General features: G+C 40.8%; 1 protein-coding gene across 4 annotated transcripts in view; it reads left to right on the top strand.

Annotated features, from left to right (window-relative positions):
• NR3C1 (nuclear receptor subfamily 3 group C member 1) overlaps positions 1-14,414 on the top strand; it is a 66,707-nt gene that overhangs the window by 37,266 nt on the left and 15,027 nt on the right. For all 4 annotated transcript variants that reach the window (XM_075767043.1, XM_075767042.1, XM_075767040.1 and 1 more), the window contains 3 exons: positions 4,187-4,350; positions 7,956-8,072; positions 12,800-13,078. In XM_075767043.1, coding sequence (XP_075623158.1) covers positions 4,187-4,350; positions 7,956-8,072; positions 12,800-13,078 — 560 coding nt within the window. The remainder of the gene's footprint in view (positions 1-4,186; positions 4,351-7,955; positions 8,073-12,799; positions 13,079-14,414) is intronic.

Genomic DNA, 14,414 nt, shown 5'->3' with positions numbered 1-14,414 from the left:
CAGTCAGTTTTTAAATTGTTAACCAAGTTCTCTTCTCATTGCACATGTGTGTAACTTGCTATTGGTGCTAATTTATTTTGCATTTTAAAAAAAGAATTTACTCTTCAGCAGAAGAGCAGTCGGGCTGGGTACGGTCTTGGACAAAATCGATTGAGGTTGATCGTGTCAGCTTTCATTCGTTGGTAAGGAGTTGTCGGTCGTATACTGTAAATGAGGAATAATTTTAGTTGCAGCTCCATTACCTCACTAGGGATTTTTTTGTTTAATAATGTAAAGTAACAGGAAGGTAGTATATTTTTAAAATAATGTTATAACATTAGTATACCATCTGGGAGTGTGCATATTCTGTGTTGTGTCACAGAGGTTTTACATTCTTTGCTGTAAAGACAGAAGAAAGTGGAAAGAGGAAAAAGCAAATGTTTTTGTCAGTCACGAACCGCTTTGCTGGAGGAAGGTTTTTTCAGAAGAGCGAGGCACTATCTGCCACATCTTTCTGCTCGACTGTTGGTGGCTGACTGCAGGGCCGTGGGTTTGATGGTCACTGTACCCGATGGCCCGGCTTTGCCTGCCTCGCCGGCGGAGCGTGGAGCGCGGGTGGACGGGCACCCTGAGAAGGGAGAATTCACATCACCATCAGCGTTACCACACCCGGCTTTAGTACAGCTTGAACCTTGAGCCTGGCTTGAAAAATCTCTGGTAAATGATTAACACAGAAATGGCTTTGGTTAAACAACTCGATTGCTACAGAGCTCAATACCCTAGCTGCATCTTCTTTTCTTTACCCCATATGTTTCCGTGACCGGAAAGGATAAATGTATCTATACAAACAAATAAAATTACATTATGTCTAAATAGTTTCTGAAAGTACATAGGAATGGAGCTCAGTACCCTTAAACAAATAACACCTTGCCTCCCAAAACGAAATTTAATTGAAGTTTTTACAAATTTGGAACCTTTAAAATTTGGAACTTTTTTCCTCTCTCATCTGTGCTTCTTGACTTTATCTTTTATTTAGATAAGAATCATAGTTTATTAGGGTTTTGTTGAGTTTAAAAACATTTCTGCAAATAGCTGAAAGGCAGCTTTTTTATTATTATTATTATTATTATTATACTATCTCGGAGTGTAACTTCCCTCCCTTACCTCTTCCTTAGGAAGTGGTTATTTGTCTTTTACTTTGTATAGCTTTATACGTAAAAGATGTATATTAAAGCTGGAGCTGGTTTGTTGTAGCTCTTGCAGGACTCCTTATGCACTATAATCCCTCCTGGTCTCCATGTTTCAGGCAAGCAAAATTGTGTTTTACACAACCAGGCCCCTGTCAGAGTCTGGCAGCTCTCCACACGGTTAGTAAATATTGGCCTTATCTGATACAGCCAGGCTTGAAAAGATATGCCAGAAGCCCAGATTAGATTGCTGGCTACTGCTTTATTAATCAATGTAATAATTTATTTTTAGTTTTGTAAGTCATATCATCTGTTTCTTTCTCATATTACATTTTCTGTGGTATTGGTACAGAAAATGAGCCCTGTTTAAAAATTAAAGGTGATTGAAAAGTTCCAGTGGAATATGTTTGGCCCTGCCGTAGTTTCGATGACAGTTAATGAATGTTTCCTTAAAAACGCTTTTGTCAGAAATTTGTAAGGTATAAAGAGTTTAATTTTTGTATCTAAATTAGCTGTCTTCAAAACTATGCGTAGAGAGATATTTCCATCTCTTTCTGGTTTTAATCATTTCCATGAAATGAAGTTCTCAAGTTATATGTTCCCTATTTAAAATCGTAGGCTCCCAGCTGGTATTTCAATGTTTAAACTGACATTTTTAGTATAAGAAAAGTAGCTACTGGGCCAGTTGCCTGTTTCTGAAAAGTTTGGGTTGTGTTGACCACATGCCGTCACACACAGCTTTGTGGTACGAGGCAGCAGCAGATCTGAATCCTCGGCTCCCTTGGCCGTGAGGTTTCTTTTCCTGCAGGCCCGTAGCTGTTAGCTTCTGTCGGCCCGTTCCCTCGCCAGAGGAGATGGAGCCGTGCAAATGGCAGCTCCCGTCCTCACCATATTCATTCCGAGAGCACCTCTGCTCTGAAGAAGGCAGAGGTGCTGTGCGGAAATTAGGATGAGTAATTAAAGATGTGTGCATGTAAGGACATGAAATAAATGTAACTGGGTTGGATTACATTGTGCCGCTACTTGGATGTTGAGTGCTGGATTGTGCAACATTACTATTTTATTATAGCTTTCTGCTCTTTAAAAGAAGACAAATTAATTAGAAAACACAGAAAAGCCATCGTATAGATCATAAACAGGATGACAGTCTGTTGGTGACTGCCCCTTTAGTTGACAGACTTGCTAATGATGGTTGTCAGCCTCTTTGTAGAGTAACAGTGGAAGAAGGGTTGCAGCATTTCACAAATACTTTCTGGACGCAAAGGAGCGATGTGAGAGATTTGAGTTCATTTTCAAGTTCTGGAAGGAAGCGTTCTTCCCTGGATGGGCTTTTTCTGCCCTTTTTCCTCAAGGTTGCGTCATTGTTCTTCATTGCCACTGCCAGCCCTTCCTGCTGAAGCTTCACACCGCCCTTGTTCTGGTCTTATTCTTCTCTCCCCCTTCCCACGGCTATTCCAGCATGTTCAAGCTGTTGCTGTGTTCTCGTCTGTGCTTTCCTTTTCTGCTCAGCCCTCTCTGCTGTGGCTTAGGTCACCTTCTCCCCTATCTCATGTCAGGCTCTGGTTTTTAGGGGAGGTCTGTATGTACCTTAGGTCTTTGCGTGCCTGTACTGTCTCTTTTTTTTTTTTTTTCCCCCTAACACAAATAATTTTCCCTTTTCTCTGCCCTCTAGTCCCATATTTGTCAAAGTGTGGACTTCTCTGACATGTTTATTCTGGTTTGACTTTTATCCCTCTGGGTTTGAGCGGTAGGATTCCCGCTCCTTGGTCTGCTTTTATTGCCTAACTCCTCCCGGTACGAGCAAACACAACAGCAAAAGTCCTTGGAATCACTTGGACGGGCCATTTCTCAGTTGCTCGCTGGGGATGGGGCATATGGAGGCGACCTCTTCAAAAGTAAAGCCTCCCAGTGTGTGTTCATTTGGGCTGGAATTTTAAGGGGTTTGTGAATGTTTGAGAACTACGTTGGTTTTTTTTAAAATGCATGACCAAATCTGGTCAGACTTTCTTGAGGAGAGGAAAAGGAATTTTCCATGCAAAAACCAGCCCACGTACAAATGCTAAGCCCCCGTTAGAGAGCATGGATGTTCTGGAGAGTTTCTGAATCAGGGCACAAGGTCTTTAAAAAAACAAAAAAGTGTTATTTTCCAGCTTCATCTGGAAAGTGGCTGGAACTCTGCTGTGAAAATCACTTTGTTAAGCATAGAGTGTAGAAATTGCATTTTAAAAGTTTAAAACGTTGTGAAAATAAACTCAAGAGCGTGCCTTACAACGGGAGGTGTCGAGGCAGCCTTCGACAGGTAAATGTGTCGGTTGTGGCTGCTGTTTACACGTTCTGAATGAGATTGGCCTCTGAACTTCAGCACAACCACTGTTGGGCCAGCCCTTGTGATTAGAAGCAGCTTGAAGGTGATTATGATAGGTTGTTTATTGCTCTAACAATGCTTTATTTTTTTTTTTTGTTAAAGAACTAACCCTTCATTTGTAGATGGCCTGTATGTTTACATAGGAAAACCAGATCCTGAAATTAGGAATAGATATTCTTTTCCTAAAATGCTGGGATGAAATGATCATTTATTGCTGTAAATATATATCAATATATGGCTTAATTTGCACAGCTTCTTGCATAATAGTATCCCAGCAGGATACTGTGATGATACTGGAAAGGAAGGTCTTGTAGGACTCCATGCAAACTGCAGGGAATGTCACAGTAATGAAAACAATATGGAATAAGAGCGTGTTTTAAGAGTCAATTTTACAGGCTAGGATAATTGTGCAAGAAACTTGGCTTCAGAGATGTGTCGGGGAAGTAATCTTGACCTGGTCAAATAGGCTGTGAAAAATCTGTACAGCTTTCCTTTCGTCTTACAAAATTCACTGGTTAACTGTTTGGGAGTGCCGTGAACTCTGTGCAGAGCCATAATATTGAGGAAAAGGGGAGCCATTCCTTGCCATTACAAGTATTATGTTTGCCAACATTCCATAGATCTTAATAAAAAGTATTTTTCTGCCTTTTTTTAGCCCTGGAATGAGATCAGATGTAAGCTCTTCTCCATCCACGACCTCAGCGACTACGGGACCACCTCCCAAGCTTTGTCTTGTGTGCTCTGATGAGGCCTCTGGGTGTCATTATGGTGTTCTTACGTGTGGCAGCTGCAAAGTCTTCTTCAAAAGAGCCGTGGAAGGTAAGACGTGTCCTGATGAATTTGCTGTTTAAAATACAAAATCCACATACATATCATCTGCATTCAAAACCAGTCTATTTAATCTTACTGGAATCCATGTCTTTGCTAGAATCCTACTGGAAAATCCCATCCATGATACCACTCATCTTTTCATAGTAAGTAGCATTGATAATGGTGTGACTATCTGAAGCATAGATTCCATTTACATGTATAAAATGCTCCCATTCACTCCCAGCGTAAAAGGATGTATTGTTGTCTTGCTGTTTGTTTCTTTCGTTTTCTTTCACTGTTGTTTTTGTTTATTTCTCCTATTTGTATATAGATATTTGCATCTGTTAGACTTGTAAAGTTTGTGATTTTTACTTTTAATGTTAGCTTGTTTGTTCACAAAGCATATGTGAAACTTGATAAATCTCTTGTATGCAAGATTATGATAGTTTTACGATATTTCCTATAAACAATATTGATTATATTACATACGTGTCCACACGTAGCTAGAGAACAGGAACATGCGTGTGGGTTTGGGTCATTGAGATTTCTCTCTAATCACAGGAAGAAAATCGTTCTAGAAAATAAAGATGATGGAAAACTGAATGTGAACCTGTAGTGTGTATAGCAGAATAAGCAATCTGTGATGTTGGGGCTGCCTTAGTAGCCATTTTGTAATGAACTAGCTTGTACCTTAATGTCTGGCGCTCTGCTCCGGTCTCAGAGATGCAGGAAAGTCGGGGTATATTGTCGGTGTCTCTGAAAGGATAGCAATTCCTCTCCTCTGAAACGATGTCATTCCTAGTTGCAACCTGACGGCACTTCCTGTCTCGTGCCTTCTTCGTGCAGCCGTTCCTGGGTGTTTTGGAGTGAATCAGACTACCATTTTCTGCTAGGATTTTTGCAAGCTGGGTTTCACTCGAGCCGAGGGAGGGCTGTTCAGACAGACGAGCCACCATTCAGTCTTTCAGAAAAAGCACTTTCTCCCAGTTCCCAGCTCGCTGGATGCAGTAGGAGTTCCATGGAAATGCAGAGCCTCTCAGAGGGATCGGAAAAGTCAAGTTCATTCTGCAGTTTTTGCTAGTCCCAGGGGGAAAGGATGTCCGTTCTGTGGGAAGCTGAACCTGTTTCTGAAGTATGACGAGACAATATGAGCTGAAGTGCAAAGCACTGAGCTGCTTGGGCTCTCCGCTTCTCTCTGGAGTTGCAGTCCCATTTAGAGCCAGGCACTTGATTTGAAGCAAATAATCATCTGTATCTTTACAGATGATGTCCTGTAAAATAAGGACACTGGATATCCCTCAGAAGTAGTATTGTATGGCAACTGGATATATGTCACAGTGATGGTTTTGCCTGTCCTCAAGCTTAAACGCATCATGGAAGTATTGATACATGGAGAAATCAACCCAGTAATTCCTTTTAATGAGTGATGCGACTTGCCACATCTTATATCAACTGTATTAATGTTAAAAATGTAAGCTGGCTTGTTGCTGAAAAATTGCAACCAATTCCTGAAGGGTTACCTCCACTTTCATTTTTATTGTTCCATAGGTTATCCCAACCTTGATACTTCCGATTAGATATTGTGGATGTTTTCAGGAGCTCTTCCAGGATCTGTTAGTTCCAGTATTCGTGTCAAGGAACAAATAATTTGCTTTTGTCTCTTACAGGCATTTTTCTTATTAGGAACATACGTAGAAAGAATTTGTTTCTCCAATATCCTTTTTATTAATAGCTGCCAGGCACCTGTTAGTATACAGATCAAGCTGACTCTGCACATTGGTTATCCAGTCTTTAGCCTGAAACCCTTTTTTGACAGAAATAGTCACAGAAACTGAAAGTATCAGTATCTAGAAAATCAATATTAAGTGTATTTCTTTCAGCAAAGACTAGAACTAGAGGACAAGCGGAAGGATGAAGGTGGGACAGCAAGTGTTTATTTATACGCGGTTCTTCATGCAAACAGGCTGTTCTTCAGGAACCCAGGGCGGCCAAAGCCATCTTGTTCTAGTTCTTATTTTCGTGGTGCTTCAGAGCCCTCGTGATTCAGTTTCTCTGGTGCCAGCACCAGCCCCATTCACCTCCCGGCGTGTTTCCCCCGCTGCCAACCCAGATCTTCACCGCCACTCCCCGCCTCCGCTTCCTCGCCTTGCTTCCGATCCTCACACCTCCCCTCCGCCTCTGATTCCCCCAACACCTCTGCCTCCTGCTCTGCTCAGATTGTCCTCCTTCTTCAGCATTTTTGATTCCATCTTCGAAAATCCTTTGTCTGCAGTTTCTAACCTTTTTATGCGCCAGTGTGCTCAAATGAGCAAAGACTCGCTCAGTCTCGTAGCGCTCCAGAGCCCCAGGCACCGGCTTGTGCAATGCTGAAGAGTGTCCCGCCTCTCCGTAAAATGCCCATCTGCTGTAAATCCCCTTGGAAACATTGTGAATCATGATTTTTTAAGTTATCTTAAATGCAAAGATTATACAAGGGTCAGTAAGGCGGCGGCTTCTTCAAATGAAAAAGGTAGGAGGGTTCATTCAGAAAAACATTCAGGGCTTCCTTGGAATATCAACTTACAGAATCATAGAATCGTTTTGGTTGGAGAAAACCTTTAAGATCAAACACTTCACCGGAGAAGTTTGACTAAAGCCATAGTAATGGACTCTGCATACCCATAATTTTCGCAGCTGACTTGAAACAAATTCCTTAACCAAGCTCTTTTTCTGTGAGAAGACTCAGACTCCCTTGTTAATAACTTGGGATTTGGAAAATATACTTGTTCCTCACAATTATCATATTATCAGGATTTTGAAATATAGTGTCAAAGCCTAGGTTGCAACTTTCTGCCTTCTAAAGAAACATGTTTCTTCTTCCCTGAGTGAAGGATATATCTTTCAGTAATACCTTTCTCTAAATAACTTAGATTGAGACATTTGTTCATATAATTCAAAAAATCAAGAATAGATACTACTCTTCTCTTGCCCTGCTCCTAACAGCGAAGAAATACAGTTGTTTTGATTTATGGAGTTCAAGTTGCCATATTTCTAGGGTCAGTTTTGCTCTGAATCTGTGAATCTGTAAAAATGTCAGAGAACTTGGTTTGTCCAGTTCAGACACTAAGTTAAACAAGGAGGTTTCAGGACTTTCGAAATGATGAAAGCTATATGTCTGTCTCTGTATCGGTTGGACTTCATGATCTTAAAGGTCTTTTCTAACCTAAACAATTCCATGAAATGTTTACATGTGTACTTTCAAAATGTGTTTGTGAACATCATTTACATCTCTTGTGAAACTACTTAGGGAAATTGGAAACCTGCTATAGAAGATAGCTTTGAGAAATGTGAGAGAAAAATAACTTTAAAAATAGAATTTACCTCATGTTAACAAATAGAAAAGAGGATTTCTACCTAAATTTATTGGCTGTGATGTCTAAATATGAGGAATCTGTTTGGTGTATAGCTACGTGAAATCATGTGGATACTGATCTTACTTTTGCAAGAAATGACGTACAGTAAGTAGAGGTATTATGTAGTCCCCAGATCCTTAATGTTACTGAAAGAATGAATGGCTTCATCTGCTACTCTGATAGTAGAGCTTATGGCTATTTTGTTTGTCTTTGTGAATGCAGGGCAGCACAACTATCTGTGTGCTGGGAGAAACGATTGCATTATTGACAAAATTCGGAGGAAAAACTGTCCAGCATGCCGCTACCGGAAATGTCTTCAAGCCGGCATGAACCTCGAAGGTAATTTCAAATGTTCAAATCCCTTTTTCATTTTTCAGTCCTAGACAATAAAGGTCATGCTGCTTGTGAAGCTAAAGCAATTATTTGAGCAGTACTTTAACACATTAACATAAGTACTGCTTTTTATGACGTGTATGAGCATTTTAATGAAAAGCAAGATTTTTTTTTTATGCTAAAAATTCTGCTATACGTTCCTATCCATACTCAATTGCTCTGTCTCTCAGTATGTTCAGAAGTGAGTCATACGCACAAAACGGGTTTTTTTATTCCTGTCAGCACACATATCTTGTTACTTTTTCGTTGAATCTGAGGCAGCAAAACTCTAGGAGAGCTCTTGTAGGGAAGTGTGACGCCTGCCTCCTCCTGGCACTGAAACCACAGATGGGAAGGAAAGCCCTGGGACACAGCTCTAAAGTTGGAGCGGGGCTTATATCTTCTAAATGAAGAAATGGAAGTAACTTTTTTCGTGCTGTGGGTTCTTCTTAAGTGTCTCAGAACGTCTCTAGAAAAGATGGGTTACATAAATAAACGTACCAGTACATGTTTGTTCTCTGCCAAGCCCTGGATGGCTTATGAGAAACTGAAGACCACATCAACTGGAGATCTAGCAGCAGTTGTGAAATGACATAAAACATTTTTATTAGCATCAGCTACGTTTTATGCTTGATGTTTTTTCCTTGAGCTGTAGAGATTAATACAGTACTTACCAGCGTAGTTATCGTGCTGATACTTGTATAATCAAAATTGTCAGATGAAATAAAAATGTCACAAATGTATTTGTCAGATACAAATATGAACAGAGTTTCATTTCAGTCAGTGAAAATATCCTTTGGTAAAGTGGTGAATTATGTTAAAAAGATACATGATGATCATGGTAGGGTCTATGTTAGCAGGTCCTTTCTTCCTCCTCTGCTTCCATCCTCTCTCAGGAGGACAGATGGTCAGTTTTTCCCCCGCCAGTGGCTCCACGTGCCCCTTCCTTCAGAGCAAAGGGAAAAACCCAGAGGTCTGACGTGCTTCCCCTCCTATGACAAGTACATCCTCTACTTCATGGTGGAGATTTGCGGGGAAGAGAGGAGGTTGCTAGTGGGTTTGTTGATGTGATCTGTGAGCAGGAGGAGAGGTACGTCTCTTAGCGGCCAAAATCTGTAACAGTGGGCTCTCAGATAAATCCCTGAAGTACAGGAGGTTGTCAGTGAGTGTCTCCAGGAGCTGGATTTGGCTTGTCAGCCACTCCAGTGGGCTGTGCCTTGCACTACAGAGATAAGAGCAGGGTAGTCCACTTGCCTACTCTTGGTGTCCAAGGTGAAAAGATCAATGCCCCGTGGGGCTGGTGTGGCCAGTAGCAAGCAGAGGTAACAGTAAAGCCTAAGGAAAGTTTAGAATAATGAAAAACCCCACAATTTTCCTTTTGAGGGGGAAGAAAATACGTTTTAAGACTTGTTTCTATTTTTTTTCTTTCCATAGTTGTTTTCAAAATACATATATCTTTCATATATTTATCTGTATGAATAACACACTTTATTGTGTGTATTGCTCTAATAGTAAGCCTTTCCATTCCTGCATCAATTTATGTGATTGCTTTTTAGAGTAGACACCAATACAGCTATCTCAGGCTCTAGGACATGTTATTCGAGTTGCCTTTCTCCACCAAAGAAAATGAAAATTGAATGATGTCTGATACTTGCCACTTTTCCGCGTGTAGTTTGGAGCCCTTCCAACAATAGTTTGTTTACCTGAGTTTGGGCACAGAGAATCTTAGAGAACAGTGACTTTCTGGAGGATGGATATTGTTATATAAGCTGTAGGGAACGGCACGGGGGAAGCTTTTATGGCTGAGAGGAAAAAGAGATCTAGAAACTCTGCGACACGAAAATGGAAGAACCCCAAGTAGTGTGAAACAGTGAAAAACAACCATGAAAACACCGCTTTACTGGACAGATCTGAACAGATGGTGAACTGATTGACAGAAGAACTCTTAGAAAAGAAAGCTGGAAGGCAGCACAAAGTGCAGAAGAGACTGAAAGAGAGTTCCTTTTATCTTGGCTATTTTAGGGTCACAGTTCAGGAATTACTGTTGTTTAAAAGATAATTAAATTTGCATGGTTTTTAAACAGTAATTTCTTTTTTGAAAAGTCATCAGGTGTATCCTCAGTGCATAAATAATGGTTATAAGCAAGCCAGTTAATGAATAGCAAGAGATCAAATATCCCAGCGTGTCAGTCTGAAGGCCCCTTTGCTTCGCCTCGCTTGCTGGTAGACCTCTGCCATGAGGGTCCAGGCACGTTTTGAGTATCTCTAGGTTTACAGTGCCTGCAGTGAATTTCACTGTTAGGTAAAGGGTAGAAGACTAACTCATTGTCAATAAATAAATAAATGAAACCCACCATGCAGTATTTTAATTCTTACCTGCTCATGTGCTGAGACAAAAGTGGCTCCATGTACACTGGGAACGTGTTACTTGATAATTTTCTATTACAGTCTGGTTTATCATCCGTTGTACTTTTGGCCCTATGTACCACCCCCTTCTGGAACTTTCTTGTTTCTATTGCATGGAGTTTGGGTGTAGGGGACTGCAAAACCACACAACTATCAAGCTGCAGGTACCAGAGATTTATACAGTAGAATATTGATATTTTGTACTACAGCCTTCATTTCTTTGAATTCTCATTTCCGCTTTCATTGTTAATTGGCCCCAGGCATTCTTTGGCACCCTTTCTCTTTCTGTTGCGTTTGAAAAAAAGATTTATTGTTACATTTTATGCCTGTAAAAAGTCATCTCGTAATTTTTTTGGCCTTTCATACTGCATTTTATAGTTAAACCGTTGGCAATTTATGATTTTTTTCTGTCGTCTTCATTTTGAATTTATTTCAATTTTTTGAAGGATCTCTTCCTCCTCCTAATAATATTCATTGCCCTGCTCTGTAACTGCAGCGGTTTGTGTCATTATAAATCCCACTTTAGAAGTGAGGTGCGTGGTCTCCATGTCTCTCTGGCAGTGTTTGGTCTCGAGCGTGGTGCTGGGAACATTTCATCACCTCCCGGGCCGCGGTTCACGTGCGCAGACCATCTGCCCAGTGGGCAGGAAATGTGTGCAATAGAATAGGAAGCCTGTACAACCTCGCTGGATGCCAGACTGCAGGGGGTTTTGGAGGGTTTTGTTTGTTTTTAACAGAAAATCTTGGATGCTTTGATTTCCATGCCGAGTGTATCTGTATGGATTCTCTTCTGTAATTTGTCCTAAGGACCTGGTTTTAAATTTGCGGTATTTTTATGTTTGAAAATAAATTGTAAAGGGATACATTCTCTCAACCTTCCTTTTTTGTGAGTTACAACTGTCTATCTAAGTCAGGTTTAGAGCATAGCCTAATAAAAATTCTTGCATAATACTTTTGTCTTATCAGATCTGTTTCTTTTGATTATAATTTCACCAGACTTTCTGGGCTGGAAATACGCCATACCAGGTGTCTGTGTGAAGCTGAAGGCATGTGCCTGTAAATTCAAGTCAAAGCAGTTTGTTTGCTTTTGAGAACAGGGATAATGAGGCAAAAAATGCCAGAACATTCAAAGTATTTTGGAACAGCCATTTCAAAATGTAGATGGGACAAAGGAGAAGCTCTTTGCCCCAAGAAATAGCTGGTGCTATTCCCCCATGACGATCTGGGCAAACCTGGCCAGTGTCTAGGCCTTTGGGAATCTGCAGTTTGTACCAGTCACAGAGAATTTGTTCTCTCCAGCGTTAGTTTCTGCAGTCTCTGTCCTAGCCAGGGGGAGAAACGGGGTCAGGAGGGGGATTTTATACGTTGTTAAGCTAGAGAGTTGGTGCGTTCCTGATGATTAGAGATTCTGAATAGGTCAGTAGAAACTTTGAATGTGAAACCATGTTACGTGATGCTTTTATGTGCTACTGATTTATCTCGGAAATTCCAGAACAGAAATCAATTAATGAATTGAGACACAGGAAAAGAGCTGGGTTTCATTTCGGTCTCAGTTAAATAGGGCGTTCAGTGTAGCAGACTGCATCCAGGAGAGCTGAAAGCCAAGTAGGAGACTCCATTATTGACAATATGCTAATAAAATTGTTGGTCCAGCTTTTTGTAGTTTACAGTTAACATCTCTGTGTGATGTTTTATTTATTTGGCGAATGAGTTTTATGATTTAATTATGCAGCAATGATTTATATGCAAGAGAGCTGGCAAGAGAAAAATCTCTTCCTGCCCAGCATTTTCAAGAAAAATGTTTTCCCTGGCTCGAGAGAGTGAGTAACTTCTTACCTATTAAATATAGTTTTTTTCTTTTCTTCTACATGGTTTCTATACTTAATATTTTAAGGAACTTATGAAGTGCGCCGTCCTGCCAATATTTCCATGCAGGTGTCACGCCGTCAATTGAAGTTTCACCGAAATGTCGTGTGTAATAGAAATTGTGGGATCAGGCCTCGTATTTTAGGATCAGCCTTGTAACGTACCTGCAGACGTTATTCAACATTTTGAAACATTAACATAAATGGGACTTTCATTAAAGCCTAAAATAAACTTATTTTCACAGGAAGTGTCATTAGAATTAATGTGAAATTATTTACAGATCAATAAAAAAAATGCTTTGAAAGTTTCAACTGCCTCATCTCCAACTGCCGGAAACCCAGAGCAGCATTTCCTCTGTTAGTTTTTATTGCTGTGTGGTCGCTTTCCATTACCTAACCTGTGACTTACCAAAACTTTCCTAGCTCGAAAAACAAAGAAGAAGATAAAAGGAATCCAGCAGACTAACGTAACGGGAACGCGGGATGTTTCTGAAACGCCTGGAAACAAGAGCATCGTCCCGGCGTCCCTGCCGCAGCTGACCCCGACCCTGGTTTCCCTGCTGGAAGTGATCGAGCCAGAGGTGCTGTACTCGGGCTACGACAGCACGCTGCCCGACTCCAGCTGGCGGATACTGTCCACCCTCAACATGTTGGGAGGACGGCAAGTAGTAGCTGCAGTAAAGTGGGCAAAGGCAATACCAGGTAATACGCAGATACATCAATGACACAGTGTGGTCTTTTTAGAGTGCTTAAAATCTTGTCTTCGCGTTTGGTGTCCTTCAGAGCCTTCACAGATGAAGTTTGAGTAATATCTGGGCTTATTCAAGTCTCAAATACGTCTGGAGTAGAAAAGCAGGAAAAAACACAGATGCAAAAAATTCATACTTAAATGGGGATTTGTTTTTAAAAGTAATACAGAGAACTATTTTTATTAGCTCTAGTTCCATCTCTCAGGTAATTACTTCCTCAGTACCTTTAGCAATGAGGTTCTCTTGACTTTTATAGCCTGGTATTGCTGTACTGGCTTGTCTGGGTCTGCATTCATGGCTGGTTCTTTTTTTGCTACCCCTCACCATATCGGTAGGTTTTTTTGTCTGGGAATAGGCATTTGAGTGTCTGGTTCCAGGGTAGAAGTCAAGATGTTCGTTTTCTCTCTGCACTGTAGCTACATGATTAAACTGACTGTCAGCTGGGGGATGTGGAAGGTTTGTGGCTATTTTGGGTCCCACCTGAAGACACAGTTAGCAGTTGCCTTAGAGAAGAAATCTCCGCCTTGGACATAACACATGACATCCCATAGTATGCCTTTGGGAGAGGACAGGGCCACAAGGTCTGTTTATTCCTGACAGAATGAAGACTATTGGTTTTCTCCCTTTCACTCCTAGTCAGTACTGTTAAGTACCTGTTTTCAAAAAACCTAGCAAAAACACCTCCATAATGCCTATGCTGCCCAAGAATAACATCACATAACGGGCCTGCCAAAAAAAAAGTCTGATAATAAAATGCGTGAGTCATAATGGTGTCTCTTTTGAGGCAGGGGAAATAAATGAACAGTAGGAAAGAAAGACTAAACTCCTAGATATGCCCAGCAGAGATGTGAATAGGGAGGTTGGGATGTCTGTCAGGGCTTTTCCGCAGCGCCGAGCGAGCAAAGGTCTACGTTAGGAAGAGTTTGCACGCGCACACTTCCATCTGGGACAAGTCTTTAGGAGACCATCTGGTATTCGCAAATACAAATTTAGATACCACTTTTATAAAACAGTTCTGTGCTCATAATCTCTTCTGAACGGTTTCCCTAATTAGACAAACCCTTCAGGTCAGAACATACGCTCTTAATGGAAATGCCAATCTTCTCTTTAATGATTGTATTAATAGGAACTTTTTTTTTTTTTTGGTTGCTAAGGTGGTTCTTCATGAGTATTTGATTGTATGCTCTTCTACTGGTTGTGCACTATCAGACCTGCTAACAGTAAGCCAGGATTGGTTGCCAAACCCTTTAGTTGGGATTTCAGAATAACCTTTTCCTGAGGAGGGTTTG

Source organism: Balearica regulorum, chromosome 14 (genome assembly GCF_011004875.1).
Source record: "Balearica regulorum gibbericeps isolate bBalReg1 chromosome 14, bBalReg1.pri, whole genome shotgun sequence".
Classification (NCBI taxonomy): Eukaryota; Metazoa; Chordata; class Aves; order Gruiformes; family Gruidae; genus Balearica; species Balearica regulorum.
The sequence above is the reverse complement of the archived record's forward strand: the minus strand, read 5'-3'. Positions and strand labels throughout refer to the sequence as shown.